The 17543-nt window shown below is 45.2% G+C and overlaps 1 protein-coding gene across 1 annotated transcript in view; it reads left to right on the top strand.

Moving 5' to 3' along the window:
* The window catches only part of LOC126214880 (uncharacterized), a 127782-nt gene that overhangs the window by 55750 nt on the left and 54489 nt on the right, over positions 1-17543 (top strand). Inside the window, exon 3 of the mRNA XM_049941526.1 lies at positions 1038-1168. Coding sequence (XP_049797483.1) covers positions 1038-1168 — 131 coding nt within the window. The remainder of the gene's footprint in view (positions 1-1037; positions 1169-17543) is intronic.

The following is a 17543-nucleotide window of genomic DNA, read 5'->3' as shown; positions in this document are numbered from 1 at the left end:
CATTCAGCGGCCGCCCATTTCCTCTGCAGGCGTGGGGGAAAATGGTAATAACTCCACGTGTAGAGCGAGTAGAACAATATTTCGAAGCTTGAAAGGAGAGACAGCATTGGTCGTATATTTTTGTTTATTATCGCAAAATCGATTTTCTGTCACTTAGTGACCATCTTCAGTGCTGTAATATATCACTTAAATTAGTAAGCACTGGTGTCAATAAGCTTACGGCGATCACATAGACTCACATAGACTCTATGTGATCGCCGTAAGCTTATTGACACCAGTGCTTACTAATTTAAGTTATATATTACAGCACTGAAGATGGTCACTAAGTGACAGAAAATCGATTTTGCGATAATAAACAAAAATATACGACCAATGCTGTCTCTCCTTTCAAGTATAACCATTATCTGGTCGTAGTGCACAGGACACTATGGAGTCGCCAATCAATAATATTTCGAAGTTTACATTAAAGAGGAATGTTCCAATTAATTTTCGGTAGCAAAAAAATCGTAATTTTTTGGGTTTGACCACCTCCGGCTCTCCTTAATCTGCCAGGAAGTTCTCCATGACAACGCAAGACCTCACACAAGTCTGTGCCCTTAGTGGATATCATACAGCTCCAATGGACTGTTCTTCCTCATCCACCCTACAGCCTTGATCCTGGACCTGCCGACTCCCATCTGTTTGGACCAATGAAGGATGCACTCCGCAGCAAGCAGTACGTGGATGACGGGGAGGTTACTGACGCAGTAAGACGTCCGCTCCCATGTCGACCAGTAGAGTGGTACCATGAGGGCATGCAGGTCCTGCTAGTTAGATGGCGTATGGCCGTCGCACTGAACGGACAGTATGGTGAAGGACAGGGTTTCTAGCCAAGAAAGTGGGGAATAAGTGTTGTATTGGAATCCTGAATAAAACCAGCTTGCTTTCAGAAAAAAATGTTATATTACTTACTGAACGGCCCTCGTGTAAATAAGAGGGAGTGCAGCGTCCTACCTGTGGACTTCACTTAGTACTTTTTGGTTTCTTTAATGTTTCAGCAACAGCACGCTAGATAAAGACGAAGACGACAGGTGGGCGGCAATTGCAGTGGACAAGTTGGCAGCCCTGCTGAGGTCGCACGCCATCAGGCTGCGTCTGTCATCGACTGCAGACGACCAGCGCGAAGAAGGTGAGGCAACACTCTCATTGCTGCCGTTCTGCCTCTCTTCAATGTTAATTTTGTCCTCTATCCAGTATGTTTCGTTTGTTTTCCAACTCTGTGTCTTGAGAGCGTGTTTGGACCGATCTGTTCACATATTACCTTCCCAACACGATTCGTTACACGTTCGTTCGTTGGACTGCCATCAGTCTGTCTTCATCTCCTTTTGCTCAGGGATTAGACGGTAACAAAACATATTATTTTCGAAATTCTGGATTCTTGTAAGTCTTTTTAGACTGGGAGCATGCCTCATGGCTACAGCTGTTAAACTTATTATTGCTATTATTTATTCGTATAACCCTTTTGGAGGGTACAATAAATCAACTTTGGTTTTTTCGTTCCTTTCCTTCGTGGCTGCACCTTTTTCCTATTCCGGACCTCTTTTTTTCCTGAAATCCTGTCTTTCTACATCTACCTCTACATCCATAATCCGCAATCCACCCGACGGTGTGTGGCGGAGGGTACCTTGAGTACCTCTATCGATTCTCCCTTCTATTCAAGTCTCGTATTGTTCGTGGAAATAAAGATTGTCGGTATGCCTCTGTGTGGGCTCTAATCTCTCTGATTTTATCCTCATGGTCTCTTTGCGAGATACACTCCTGGAAATTGAAATAAGAACACCGTGAATTCATTGTCCCAGGAAGGGGAAACTTTATTGACACATTCCTGGGGTCAGATACATCACATGATCACACTGACAGAACCACAGGCACATAGACACAGGCAACAGAGCATGCACAATGTCGGCACTAGTACAGTGTATATCCACCTTTCGCAGCAATGCAAGCTGTTATTCTCCCATGGAGACGATCGTAGAGATGCTGGATGTAGTCCTGTGGAACGGCTTGCCATGCCATTTCCACCTGGCGCCTCAGTTGGACCAGCGTTCGTGCTGGACGTGCAGACCGCGTGAGACGAAGCTTCAACCAGTCCCAAACATGCTCAATGGGGGACAGATCCGGAGATCTTGCTGGCCAGGGTAGTTGACTTACACCTTCTAGAGCACGTTGGGTGGCACGGGATACATGCGGACGTGCATTGTCCTGTTGGAACAGCAAGTTCCCTTGCCGGTCTAGGAATGGTAGAACGATGGGTTCGATGACGGTTTGGATGTACCGTGCACTATTCAGTGTCCCCTCGACGATCACCAGTGGTGTACGGCCAGTGTAGGAGATCGCTCCCCACACCATGATGCCGGGTGTTGGCCCTGTGTGCCTCGGCCGTATGCAGTCCTGATTGTGGCGCTCACCTGCACGGCGCCAAACACGCATACGACCATCATTGGCACCAAGGCAGAAGCGACTCTCATCGCTGAAGACGACACGTCTCCATTCGACCCTCCATTCACGCCTGTCGCGACACCACTGGAGGCGGGCTGCACGATGTTGGGGCGTGAGCGGAAGACGGCCTAACGGTGTGCGGGACCGTAGCCCAGCTTCATGGAGACGGTTGCGAATGGTCCTCGCCGATACCCCAGGAGCAACAGTGTCCCTAATTTGCTGGGAAGTGGCGGTGCGGTCCCCTACGGCACTGCGTAGGATCCTACGGTCTTGGCGTGCATCCGTGCGTCGCTGCGGTCCGGTCCCAGGTCGACGGGCACGTGCACCTTCCGCCGACCACTGGCGACAACATCGATGTACTGTGGAGACCTCACGCCCCACGTGTTGAGCAATTCGGCGGTACGTCCACCCGGCCTCCCGCATGCCCACTATACGCCCTCGCTCAAAGTCCGTCAACTGCACATACGGTTCACGTCCACGCTGTCGCGGCATGCTACTAGTGTTAAAGACTGCGATGGAGCTCCGTATGCCACGGCAAACTGGTTGACACTGACGGCGGCGGTGCACAAATGCTGCGCAGCTAGCGCCATTCGACGGCCAACACCGCGGTTCCTGGTGTGTCCGCTGTGCCGTGCGTGTGATCATTGCTTGTACAGCCCTCTCGCAGTGTCCGGAGCAAGTATGGTGGGTCTGACACACCGGTGTCAATGTGTTCTTTTTTCCATTTCCAGGAGTGTATATGTAGGAGGGAGCAATATACTGCTTGACTCGTCGGTGAAGGTATGTTCTCGAAACTTCAACAAAAGCCCGTACCGAGCTACTGAGCGTCTTTCTTGCAGAGTCTTCCACTGGAGTTTATCTATCATCTCCGTAACGCTTTCGCGATTACTAAATGACCCTGTAACGAAGCGCGCTCCTCTCAGTTGGATTTTCTCTATCTCTTCCATCAACCCTATCTGGTACGGATCCAACACTGCTGAGCAGTATTCAAGCAGTGGGCGAACAAGCGTACTGTAACCTACTTCCATTGTTTTCGGATTGCGTTTCCTTAGGATTCTTCCAATGAATCTGTCTGGCATCTGCTTTACCGACGATCAGCTTTATATGATCATTCCATTTTAAATCACTCCTAATGCCTACTCCCAGATAATTTATAGAATTAACTGCTTCCAGTTGCTGACCTGCTATATTGTAGCTAAATGATAAGGGATCTTTCTATGTATTCGCAGCACATTACACTTGTCTACATTGAGATTCAGTTGCCATTCCCTGCACCATGCGTCAATTCGTTGCAGATCCTCCTGCATTTCAGTACAATTTTCCATTGTTACAACCTCTCGATATACTACAGCATCATCCGCAAAAAGCCTCAGTGAACTTCCGATGTCATCCACAAGGTCATTTATGTATATTGTGAATAGCAACGGTCCTACGACACTCCCCTGCGGCACACCTGAAATCACTCTCACTTCGGAAGACTTCTCTCCATCTACATCTACATCTACATCTATACTCCGCGAGCCACCTTACGGTGTGTGGCGGAGGGTACTTATTGTACCACTATCTGATCCCCCCTTCCCTGTTCCATTCACGAATTGTGCGTGGGAAGAACGACTGCTTGTAAGTCTCCGTATTTGCTCTAATTTCTCGGATCTTTTCGTTGTGATCATTACGCGAGATATATGTGGGCGGTAGTAATATGTTGCCCATCTCTTCCCGGAATGTGCTCTCTCGTAATTTCGATAATAAACCTCTCCGTATTGCGTAACGCCTTTCTTGAAGTGTCCGCCACTGGAGCTTGTTCAGCATCTCCGTAACGCTCTCGCGCTGACTAAATGTCCCCATGACGAATCGCGCTGCTTTTCGCTGGATCATGTCTATCTCTTCTATTAATCCAACCTGGTAAGGGTCCCATACTGATGAGCAATACTCAAGAATCGGACGAACAAGCGTTTTGTAAGCTACTTCTTTCGTCGATGAGTCACATTTTCTTAGAATTCTTCCTATGAATCTCAACCTGGCGCCTGCTTTTCCCACTATTTGTTTTATGTGATCATTCCACTTCAGATCGCTCCGGATAGTAACTCCTAAGTATTTTACGGTCGTTACCGCTTCCAATGATTTACCACCTATGGCATAATCGTACTGGAATGGATTTCTGCCCCTATGTATGCGCATTATATTACATTTATCTACGTTTAGGGAAAGCTGCCAGCTGTCGCACCATTCATTAATCCTCTGCAGGTCTTCCTGGAGTACGTACGAGTCTTCTGATGTTGCTACTTTCTTGTAGACAACCGTGTCATCTGCAAATAGCCTCACGGAGCTACCGATGTTGTCAACTAAGTCATTTATGTATATTGTAAACAATAAACATTGAGAATGACATGCTGCGTTCTGTTATCTAGTAACTCTTCAGTCCAATCACACAATTGGTCCGATAGTCCATATGCTCTTACTTTGTTCATTAAACGACTGTGGGGAACTGTATAAACGCCTTGCGGAAGTCAAGAAACACCGCGTCTACCTGTGAACCCGTGTCTATGGCTCTCTGAGTCTCGTGGACGAAAAGCGCGAGCTGGGTTTCACACGACCGTCTTTTTCGAAACCCATGCTGATTCCTACAGAGTAGATTTCTAGTCTCCAGAAATGTCATTATACTCGAATATAATACGTGTTGCCTCACTGAAAAATCTTCTCTTATCTGTGAAGCCCATTTTACTTCATGTTTTTCATATCTTTATTAATTTCGGTGAAATACGCTAAGGTGACAAAAGTCATCGGCTACCTGCTAATATCATGCAGCCGGCCGCTGTGGCCGAACGGTTCTAGGCGCTTCAGTCCGGAACCGCGCTGCTGCTACAGTCGCAGGTTCGAATCCTGCCTCGGGCATGGATGTGTGTGATGTCCTTAGGTTAGTTAGGCTTAAGTAGCTCTACATCTAGGGGAGTGATGACCTAAGATGTTAAGTCCCATAGTGCTCAGAGCCATTTGAACCATAATATCGTGCCGGAACTCCTACCTGTCAGGGTAGCCGAGAGGGCTAACGCACTGCTTCCTGGATACAGATGGCGCGCCGGCCCCGGATCGAATCCGCCCGGCGGATTAACGACGAGGGCCGGTGTGCCGGCCAGTCTGGATGTGGTTTTTAGGCGGTTTTCCACATTCCGATAGGTGAATACCGGGCTGGTCCCCACGTTCCACCTCAGTTACACAGCTCGCAGACATCTGAACACATTCGCACTATTCCATGGATTACATTAGACGCAGACAGTTGGGGTACCCTACATCCTTCCACGCTTCTAGCTACTACTACCATTCCGCTTTCAGAGTCTGTTGATTCCCTTCGTGTGGCCATAATCATGTCAGAAACCTTTTCGCACGAACCATCTGAATATAAATGGCAGCTCTTCCAATGAACAGATCTTTTGTACCTTCTGTTCACGATACTACCGCCATCTGAATATATGCCTATCGCTATCCTATGTGTCCATAAAACTGAAGTCTTCTTTTTCCCATTACATCATTTTGTTTTACAATACCTATTCAAACAGAGCTGTCAATTCGATCTTATTTTGTATTCAGCATTACTACGCTACTGGCCATTAAAATTGCTACACCACGAAGGTGACGTGCTACAGGTGCGAAATTTAAGCGACGGGAAGAAGATGCTGTGATATACAAATGATTAGCTTTTCAGAGCATTCACACAAGGTGGGCGCCGGTGGCGACACCTACAACGTGCTGACATGAGGAAAGTTTCCAACCGATTTCTCATACACAAGCAGCAGTTCCCCGGCGTTGCCTGGTGAAACGTTGTTGTGATGCCTCGTGTAGGGAGGAGAAATGCGTATCATCACGTTTCCGACTTCGATAAAGGTCGGATTGTAGCCTATCGCGATTGCGGTTTATCGTATCGCGACATTGCTGCTCGCTTTGGTCGAGATCCAATGACTGTTAGCAGAATATGGAATCGGTGGGTTCAGGAGGGTAATACGGAACGCCGTGCTGGATCCCAACGACCTCGTATCACTAGCAGCCGAGATGACAGGCATCTTATCCGCATAGCTGTAACGGATCGTGCAGCCACGTCTCGATCCCCGAGTCAACAGATGGGGACGTTTGCAAGACAACAACCATCTGCACGAACAGTTCGATGACGTTTGCAGCGGCATGGACTATCAGTTCGGAGACCACGGCTGTGGTTACCCTTGACGCTGCATCACAGACAGAAGCGCCTGCGATGGTGTACTCAACGACGAACCTGGGTGCACGATTGGCAAAACGTCATTTTTTCGGATGAATCCAGATTCTGTTTACAGAATCATGAGGGTCGCATCCGTGTTTGGCGACATCGCGGTGAACACACGTTGGAAGCGTGTATTCGTCATCGCCATACTGGGGTATCACCCAGCGTGATGGTATGGGGTGCCATTGGTTACACGTCTCGGTCACCTCTTGTTGGCATTGACGGCACTTTGAACAGTGGACGTCACATTTCAGATGTGTTACGACCCGTGGCCCTACCCTTCATTCGATCCCTGCGAAACCCTACATTTCAGCAGGATAATGCACGACCGCATGTTGCAGGTTCTGTACTCGCCTCTCTGGATACTGAAAATGTTCGACTGCTGCCCTGGCCAGCACATTCTCCAGATCTCTCACCAACTGAAAACGTCTGGTCAATGGTGGCCGAGCAACTGTCTCGTCACAATACGCCAGTCACTACTCTTGATGAACTGCGGTATCGTGTTGAAGCTGTATTGGCAGCTGTACCTGTACACGCCATCCAAGCTCTGTTTGACTCAATGCCCAGTCGTATCAAGGCCGTTATTACGGCCAGAGGTGGTTGTTCTGGATACTGATTTCTCAGGATCTATGCACCCAAATTGCGTGAAATGTAATCACATGTCAGTTCTAGGATAATATATTTGTCCAATGAATACCAGTTTATCATCTGCATTTCTTCTTGTTGTAGCAATTTTAATGGCCAGTAGTGTATTACTTCCAACACGTGGTATTTTCCTTAGAGTTCTTTTTCCATCTTTTTCAGTTTTTCACGATCCTAAAATGTTTTTTGTCAGTGTTTAAGGCCTTACCACTTTCTGTTAATGTCTTTGTTTTGCGTTCCAGGACAAATAGTTTTGTTATATTTTTTTGTCATATGCAATGAACTTTCTGTTTTATGAACTGCATTTTCTATTACTATCTTTTCTTCTGTTTTGCGTGTTTTGTCCTAGTTATTAAAACAGTTTGTTTTACGGGTAGAGACTGTGTTGCTATGAATTTTAAGATTTGGGGGCATCATTGATTGTCATGAAGTGTTTTTTTTTAAAATGATACTTTGTCTATTTTGTCTCCTAGTTTCCGTAGTTCATTGACTTCTGTTTCGTCGCTATTCAGTGAGTCAATAATTAATGCAATGTCATTTGCAAAAGATAGACAACTTTTGTCGAATTAATTTCGGTGTCTTCCTGGTTGAGTAACCTTAATATTGAAGGATTTCCCCCATTCACTCACCGTCTTCTCCAGTGAACAGTAGGAAAACGGAGGTGATAAACCTCCCTATCTGGCTCCTGATTTTATTTCAAAAGGTTTGGCCGTTCCCTCATAAATTTTACTTTCGATGTTGTGCTTGTTAAAGTTACATAAATTGTGTCTGCTATTTTACTATCGAGAATTCCGTTAAAATCTTGATTAGTGAATGTCTATCAGCTCAAGTGATACACCTTTTTTAAATTCTATAAAAGTTACCAAATATTTCCAGTTTCTGATTTTCCTCGCTTCTACCATGTTCTTGATTTAGTGATTGGTGTGCACGAGAGCTTCCCTACTAATGTTCTGCTTGATATTCTACTAGTTGTGGGACGAGTAGTCCTTCAGCTCTGTATAAAACTGTCATGGATAAGATCTTACATGTCACTGGAAAGAGGGAGATTCCTCTGTAATTGTTAGGATCCCTATTCTTTCCTTTTATATGTAGTGGATGTTTTTCTCTTGTTTCCTTCTTTTTCTCATCACAATGTCTCTTCATTCTTTGACTGCGTTCTTTGTTCCCTTTGATCTCTACATATGTTCACCACTTTCTTCCTTCCCATTACTTCACATTTTGTATTTACAATTTTGTTTCTGAATATGACTCTGTCATTTATCGTTCCCCTATTGATTCCTGCTTGTTACAGGTCTTCTCCTATTTCTTGAAGCCAATTGGTTTTACTGACTGAGCTGTTCACTACATCAAAAATACTCTTTGTGAGTATGTTGTTGTTAATTCTATGTATGTATCCTTAGAATGTTAGTTGGCGTTTTCTGATCATGGCTGTAATAGTAAGTCTGTCTTTGTGTTCGTATAATTCTTTGGTTGCTCTCTTCATCAATATATCATCTCTGTGTATTGCTTCAAAAATATTTTTTGGGAATTTTACGCTCTATTTTTTTTTGTCTCTGATACCTAGTGCTCCGATTGCGATTGTCTCTGATGCACAGAGTGCTTGTGAAAGTACAGCTGCATTTTAGTCTGCAGTTTGGCTTGCCTTATTATGTTCCTTTTATTGTAGTGTGTACATGTCAGTTTAAGTTTTCTGTTCTTTGCTGAATGCCTTGTTTGATCCTCCTATTTGTTTACATTCCCACTCATATTTCCCTTTTTTTGATGTTCCTGTGTTATGTGTGGAGAGCTTGAGTGGTTTTGTTGTTTCTTTCTAAGTATTGCGCTTTCTCGTATGATATCTGTAGACTTTTTCTGGTACAGATTTCATGTGAGTATTTGAGTGCTTCTTACAGTTCTCATCTATTGTTGCTGAGTATTGCCAGATCGTCTGAAAATGTGAGGCGTTTTATGACTATTTTGTTTGCACATGATCTTCGTGTTTGAATCCCTTTTACTTTTTATTACTATAGTATGACAATTTTTTCTATGAGCACTTTGAATAAGTGTGCTAACAGCCCATCTCTGTGTCTGATCCTCGTGTGTATCATGAATGGTTCCGAGATTTCTCTCATAAATTTTGTTTTGGATGTCGTATCCATGACTCTGTGTTGTTTGAGTGCCGCAGTTTTTCTGTCTATTGCATATTCTTCTAGTGTGTAAAAGAAATTCTGCCTGCCCATCGAGTCGTAGGCTTCCTTAAAGTCCATGAAGATAACTGCAGTGTTGTTTGTCTGTCTGACCATCAGGAGGTTTTGTAAGTTCCAAACCTGTTAAATACATGGTGTTCCTTTCCTGAAGCCTTGAAGCCTGCTTGTTATTCACCTACCTTTGCAGTAACTTATAGCTCTAGCCAGTTATTTTCGTTATTAATTCATTTATTTAACCTGATCACATTTGGGACTCGTGCATCTCTCTTACATTTCAACCAACTCACCCACTATTGCGGCTTATTTGTGAGCAGATGTGTGGGAGAGAGATGCACTCATAAGACATACCCATGAATTACCAAGAAAAGGCACTAGAGTACACTTCTGGGGCACTGTTCTCCGCCCTGTGTCTCGAAGTCTGGGGGAGTGAAAGCCCCTTAACAGAATTCCTCGGTTCCGGTCGCGCCGACAACTTCAGCCGCCTTCCCTGCGGAACTTGGCGGTTTTTTCCGCCTGCAGCAGAGCGAGTTCCAGTCGTCTCCTGCAGAAAGTCAATTTTCGCAGCTCCCGGCAGGGTCGCCAGCTCGTGACGTATGCGGCCGCAGTTCGTCTTCTTCTCGCGGATGCCGGGCGACAGCGGTGCTAAACTACTTGTCACGTCAGTTCCGGAGACCTGTCCCATAAAGCGAGACCTCTCGTGCCTGCCATGAAGGAAAGGTCTCCGCAGACAAAATAAATGTAACACTGTACACTCTGTTCTACTGATGAAAAGTCGGTTATGTGTAACGTATTTTTGCTGTCATCAGCATACAACACATATCTGTCTATTGTGATTCACACACCGCTGTCAAAAAGAAAGAAAGAAATGGGCTGAGAAATATGGGTTGTAATTATTAATTATTTTTCTTAACTTGTTTTCGACTCATTTATTTATGCATTTGCTTCACCTGGTAAGTCTACAGGGTATTCTGGAAACCCAGAATCTAATCTGTAGGAATCAACATGGATTCCGGAAACAGCGATCGTGTGAGACCCAACTCGCTTTACTTGTTCATGAGACCCAGAAAATATTAGATACAGGCTCCCAGGTAGATGCTACTTTCCTTGACTTCCGGTAGGCGTTCGATACAGTTAAGCACTATCGCCTGACAAATTAAGAACCTACGGAATATCAGACCAGCTGTGTGGCTGGACTGAAGAGTTTTTAGCAAACAGAACACAGCACGTTGTTCTCAATGGAGAGACGTCTACAGACGTTAAAGTAACCTCTGGCGTGCCACAGGGGAGTGTTATGGGACCGTTCCTTTTCACAATATATATATATAAATGACCTAGTAGATAGTGTCGGAAGTTCCATGCGGCTTTTCGCGGATGATGCTGTAGTATACAGAGCAGTTGCAGCATTAGAAAATTGTGGCGAAATGCAGGAAGATCTGCAGCGGATAGGCACTTGGTGCAGGGAGTGACAACTGACCCTTAACACAGACAAATGTAATGTATTGCGAATACATAGAAAGAAGGATCCTTTATTGTATGATTATATGATAGCGGAACAAACACTGGTAGCAGTTACTTCTGTGAAATATCAGGGAGTATGCTTGCGGAACGATTTGAAGTGGAATGATCATATAAAATTAATTGTTGGTAAGGCGGGTACCAGGTTGAGATTCATTGGGAGAGTCCTTAGAAAATGTAGTCCATCAACAAACGAGGTGGCTTACAAAACACTCGTTCGACCTATAGTTGAGTATTGCTCATCAGTGTGGGATCCGTACCAGGTCGGGTTGACGGAGGAGATAGAGAAGATCCAAAGAAGAGCGGCGCGTTTCGTCACAGGGTTATTTGGTAAGCGTGATAGCGTAACGGAGATGTTCAGCAAACTCAAATGGCAGACTCTGCAAGAGAGGCGCTCTGCATCGCGGTGTAGCTTGCTGTGTCCAGGTTTCGAGAGGGTGCGGTTCTGGATGAGGTATCGAATATATTGCTTCCCCCTACTTACACCTCCAGAGGAGATCACGAATGTAAAATTAGAGATTCGAGCGCGCACGGAGGCTTTCCGGCAGTCGTTCTTCCCACGAACCATACGCGACTGGAACCGGAAAGGGAGGTAATGACAGTGGCACTTAAAGTGTTCTCCGCCACACACCGTTGGATGGCTTGCGGCGTATAAACGTAGATGTAGGTATTAAGATATTCAGTGCCAAAACTAACAGGGATGATACAGGAGAGAAAAATTAAGTATACTTCGTGAAGCAACCATGTATTGTAAACCCATACTGTGCGGTTAAAGGCGCTGCAGTCTGGAACCGCAAGACCGCTACGGTCGCAGGTTCGAATCCTGCCTCGGGCATGGATGTTTGTGATGTCCTTAGGTTAGTTAGGTTTAACTAGTTCTAAGTTCTAGGGGACTAATGACCTCAGCAGTTGAGTCCCATAGTGCTCAGAGCCATTTGAACCATTTTAAACCCATATTGCGTCAGCGCTGAGGACGCATAACTAATACACGGGTGGAGCAAATAAAAGGTCACAATTCACTCGAATGGTCAGATGAAAACCCACATATTGCAATTGTGTGAGGTCATCAGAGACATATTCCAATAAACGTATGAGCCAGTATCGTAGGCGACTACTTACTTGGGCCTTACATGTTTCCCTGCTTGGCACAGGTGACCAACCTGCAGAGTGTTCGTGGGAGTTCACCTGCCGAGGTTACTGGAGGAGGTACCCATAGATATGCGACATTTGTGTCTTTCTGACGTGCGTGCTGCATCTGTGGAAACGTGAAGTATGGTGTCGTTATTACCAAATGCGTTCATACCGCACCAACGAGCTCTTACTCCTTTCCTGGCTGCTGAAAAACAAAAGCCAGTAGGCATCCATCGGAGAATGAAGACTGTGTGTGACGTAACATGTCCATTAAAAAACGGCATTCTGGAATGGTGCGCGAAAAGTTGAACTGCTGCTTCATATCACAAATGTAAAGTACACCAGTGGCAAAAAACAGTCAATACCGTCACAGCGCGATAGCGATGGAAATGTTACCGATGATGGTGCCACTAAAGCGGAGTTACTGAATACAGTTTTCCGTAATTCCTTCACGAAAGAAGACGAAGTAAATATTCCAGAATTCGAAACCAGAACAGCTGTTATCATGAGTGACATGAAAGTAGATATCTTACGTGTTGCGAAACAACTCAAATCACTTAATAAAGGCAAGTCTTCCGGTCCAGATGCTATACCAATCAGGTTCCTTTCAGAGTGTGCAGACACAATAGCACCTTTCTTAGCAATCATATACAACCACTCACTTGGCGAAAGGTCTGTTCCTAAAGACTAAGAAATAGCACAGGTCACACCAATATTCAAGAAAGGAAATAGGAGTAACCCATTGAATTACAGACCCATATCACTGACCTTAATTTGCAGTAGGATTTTGGAGCATATACTGTAGTCTAGCATTATGAATCACTTTGAAGAAAGTACTTGCTGATACATAACCAACACGGATTCCGAAAATATCGTTCTTGTGCAACACATCTAGCTCTTTATTCGCATGAGGCTGGTGCCGGCGGAGGTTCGAGTCCTCCCTCGGGCAGGGGTGTATGTGTTTGTACTTAGGATAATTTAGGTTAAGTAGTGTGTAAGCTTAGGGACTGATGACCTTAGCAGTTAAGTCCCATAAGATTTCACACACATGTGAACATTTTATTCCCATGAAGTAGTGAGTGCTGTCGACAAGGGATATCAGATCGATTCCGTGTTCCTGGATTTCCGAAAGGCTTTTGATACCGTTCCTCATATGCGACTATTAATCAAACTGCGTGCATGTGGAGTATCGTATCGTCTCAGTTGTGTGATTGGATTCGTGATTTCCTCTCACAGGGGAGGCCGCCAATTGTGAAATTCAGATTCGATTCACACTGCGCATAATAAAAGCTCATGGCCAGAGGTGTAATATGGCAAAGCACCAAGATGCACTTCTCAGCCGTTGTCGAGAAAATCGACAGTTAAAAGAAACCGTTGCGGTGAAATACTCTTTACGATTAATAATTTTCTACAGCGTCGTGGCGCAGCGGTAAGCGCTCGGGTTCGTAATCCGAAGGTCGCCGGATCGAATCTCGCGCCATGCAAAATATATATATATATATATATATATATATATATATATATATATATATATATATATATATATATTTATTAATGAATTTCTTATGCATGTTGGTGAAGGCGGATCGCTCTCCAATTGTACCGCCTCCATTTTTCCCTTTTTTTAAACAGGGTGTACCAAAGCTCTCCCGTCCGCACTGATTTTCGACGATGTTATAAGTTGCGCTAGGGACCGCATCTACCTTCTTTCGAAGTTAGCACGCAACTACACTGTTCTGCGGCGGCTCGTCTCGGCCCATTCAACATCTGTCCTTCAAGTGTAACGAGCGAGTAACGGAGTTTATATTTCATACCTGCCACAGCAAATTTGTGTTCGTGGGGTCTCTATTCTAATTGAAACGTTTGACTTACGCTATACGTATTCGTTTCGGAATATCGTCTCTACGTCTTCCGTTAACTACACGTGGTTAACATTATGAAGACAATAACATTTGTGAAATACAACTTCGTTTGTGGAAAACGTAATATATATACATTTGAATTACAAAAAACAAATACTAAAAAAAAGGTTGCATGGCGCGAGATTCGATCCGGCGACCTTCGGATCACGAACCCGAGCGCTTACCGCTGCACCACGACGCTATAGAAAATTATTAATCGTAGAGAGTATTTCACCGCAACGGTTTCTTTTAACTGTCGATTTTCTCGACAACGGCTGAGAAGTGCATCTTGGTGCTTTGCCACATTACACCTCTGGCCATGAGCTTTTATTATGCGCAGTATGAATCGAATCTGAATTTCACAATTGGCGGCCTCCCCTTGTCAGAGAGGTCACAGTTCGTAGTGAAGGACGGTAAATCATCGAGTAGAACAGAAGTGATATTTGGCGTTCCGCAAGGTAGTGACATAGACCCTGTGCTGTTCCTGATTCACATAAATGATCTAGGTGATATCTGAGCAGCCCCCTTGGATTATTTGCAGATGACGCTATAATTTACCGTCTAGTAAAATCATCAGACGATGAATTCCAATCGAAAAATGATCTAGGGAGAATTTCTGTATGATGGGAAAAGTGGCAATTAGCACTAAACAAAGGCAAGTGCGAGGTCATCCACATAGGTACTATAAGAAATCCGATAAATTTTGGGTATACGATAAATCGCACAAATCTAAGGACTGTCAATTCGACTAATTGCCAAGGAATTACAATTACGAGCAACTTAAATTGGAAAGACCACATAGATAATATTGTGGGGAAGGCGAAACAAAGACTGCGCTTTGTTGGCAGAACACTTAGAAGATGCGACAAACCCACTAGAGAGACAGCCTACATTACACTTGTCCGTTCTCTGCTGGAATATTGCTGCGCGGTATGGGATTCTTACCAGGTAGGACTGACGGAGGACATCGAAAAAGTGCAAAGAAGGGCAGCTCGTTTCGTGTTATCGCGCAATAGGGGTGAGAGTGTCTGTGATACGATACGCGAGTTGAGGTGGCACTGACTGAAACAAAGGCCGTTTTCTTTGCGGCGAGATTTATTTACGAAATTTCATTTTCTCTTCCGAATGCGAAAATATTTTGACACCCACCTACGTAGGGAGAAATGATCATCATAATAAAATAAGAGAAATCAGAGCTCGAACGGAAAGATTTAGGAGTTCCTTTTTCCCACGCGCCATTCGAGAGTGGAATGGTAGAGTAGTAGTATAAAAATGGTTCGATGAACCCTCTACCAGGCACTTAAGTGTGGATTGCAGAGTAACCATGTAGACGTAGATGCCGTTAATGGAGAAGTTAGGCCAAATCAAGTGGGCGCCTTCTAGCACTCACCCCTATAGTCGTGGTCTCTCCCCATGCGATTATCACGACTCTGATGCTGTAAGAAAGACACTGAAGTGTCATTCCTGTCAGATGAGGATGTGCAGCAGGGAGCTACGGACTTCTTCACGCAGCACGACATGCTGTTTCACCAGACGAGTACGCTCAACCTGGTGCGTGGTTGGGATGCTCACGGCGATTTTGCCTGCTGATTCTGGAGTGTACAGCCATCGAATGGAAACTTTTTGATCGGCGCTTGTAATTACACTACTGGCCATTAAAAATGCTACACCAAGAAGAAATGCAGATGATAAACTGGTATTCATTCGACAAATATATTATACTAGAACTGACATGTGATTACATTTTGACGCAATTTGGGTGCATAGATCCTGAGAAATCAGTACCCAGAACGACCACCTCTAGCCGTAATAACGGCCTTGATACACCTGGGCATTGAGTCAAACAGAGCTTGGATGGCGTGTACATGTACAGCTGCCCATCCAGCTTCAACACGATACCGCAGTTCATCAAGTGTAGGGACTGGCGTATTGTGACGAGCCAGTTGCTCGGCCACCATTGACCAGACGTTTTCAATTGGTGAGAGATCTGGAGAAGGTGCTGGCCAGGGCAGCAGTCGAACATTTTCTGTATCCAGAAAGGCCCGTACAGGACCAGCAACATTCGGTCGTGCATTATCCTGCTGAAATGTAGGGTTTCACAGGGATCGAATGGAGGATAGAGCCACGGGTCGTAACACATCTGAAATGTAACGTCCTCTGTTCAAAGTGCCGTCAATGCGAACAAGAGGTGAACGAGACATGTAACCAGTGGCACCCCATGCCATCACGCTGGGTGATACCCCAGTATGGCGATGACGAATACACGCTTCCAACGTGTGTTCACCGCGATGTTGCCAAACACGGATGCGACCATCATGATGCAGTAAACAGAACCTGGATTCATCCGAAAAAAATGACGTTTTGCCATTCGTGCACCCAGGTTCGTCGTTGAGTACACCATCGCAGGCGCTCCTGTTTGTGATGCAGCGTCAAGGGTAACCGCATCCACGGTCTCCGAGCTGATAGTCCGTGCTGCTGCAAACGTCGTCGAACTGTTCGTGCAGATGGTTGTTGTCTTGCAAACGTCCCCATCTGTTGACTCAGGGATCGAGACGTGGCTGCATGATCCGTTACAGTCATACGATTAAGATGTCTGTCATCTCGATTGCTAGTGATATGAGGCCGTTGGGATCCAGCACGGCGTTCCGTATTACTCTCCTGCACCCACCAGTTCCATATTCTGCTAACAGTCATTGGATCTCGACCAACGCGAGCAGCAGTGTCGCGATACGATAAACCGCAATCGCGATAGGCTACAATCCGACCTTTATCAAAGTCGGAAACGTGATGGTACGCATTTCTCCTCCTTACACGAGGCATCACAACAACGTTTCACCAGGCAACGCCGGTAAACTGCTGTTTGTGTATGAGAAATCGTTTAGAAACTTTCCTCATGTCAGCACGTTGTAGGTGTCGCCACCGGCGCCAACCTTGTGAGAATGCTCTGAAAAGCTGGTCATTTGCATATCACAGCATCTTCTTCCTGTCGGTTAAATTTCGCGTCTGCAGCACGTCATCTTCGTGGTGTAGCAATTTTAATGACCAGTAGTGTACATTATAAAAATTAGTAATTTTTCTGAAGTTGTCTTATAGACTGTTCGTAGAAACATTTTAACCCCTTGCTTTTACGATGAGGGATGTGAGCATCTGCGACAAAAGCAAGGTACGCTCCTAGCGACCTGATTTAGGGCGTTTCGAATTTAAAGTTCGCCTACAGGGTGGGTCGTCTTTTGCCGCATTTAGTAACTCTACCGCGTTGATTTTCTTTTCTCTCTGCTTCTTCGTCCGAGAGAAGGAGCAGGTGGCGTCTGTGCTTTGAAAAGGTGACGTGCGCGGATTGTAGCGAGCAGAACGAAGACCTGAGTAATCGCCGACGGGTAGGACAGGTACAAAGCAGGCTGGGGTACAGGTGAATGCGAGGACAAGTTTGACGAGTAAGAG

Source organism: Schistocerca nitens, chromosome 12 (genome assembly GCF_023898315.1).
Source record: "Schistocerca nitens isolate TAMUIC-IGC-003100 chromosome 12, iqSchNite1.1, whole genome shotgun sequence".
Taxonomy (NCBI): Eukaryota; Metazoa; Arthropoda; class Insecta; order Orthoptera; family Acrididae; genus Schistocerca; species Schistocerca nitens.
This window is presented reverse-complemented; position numbering and strand designations above follow the sequence as displayed.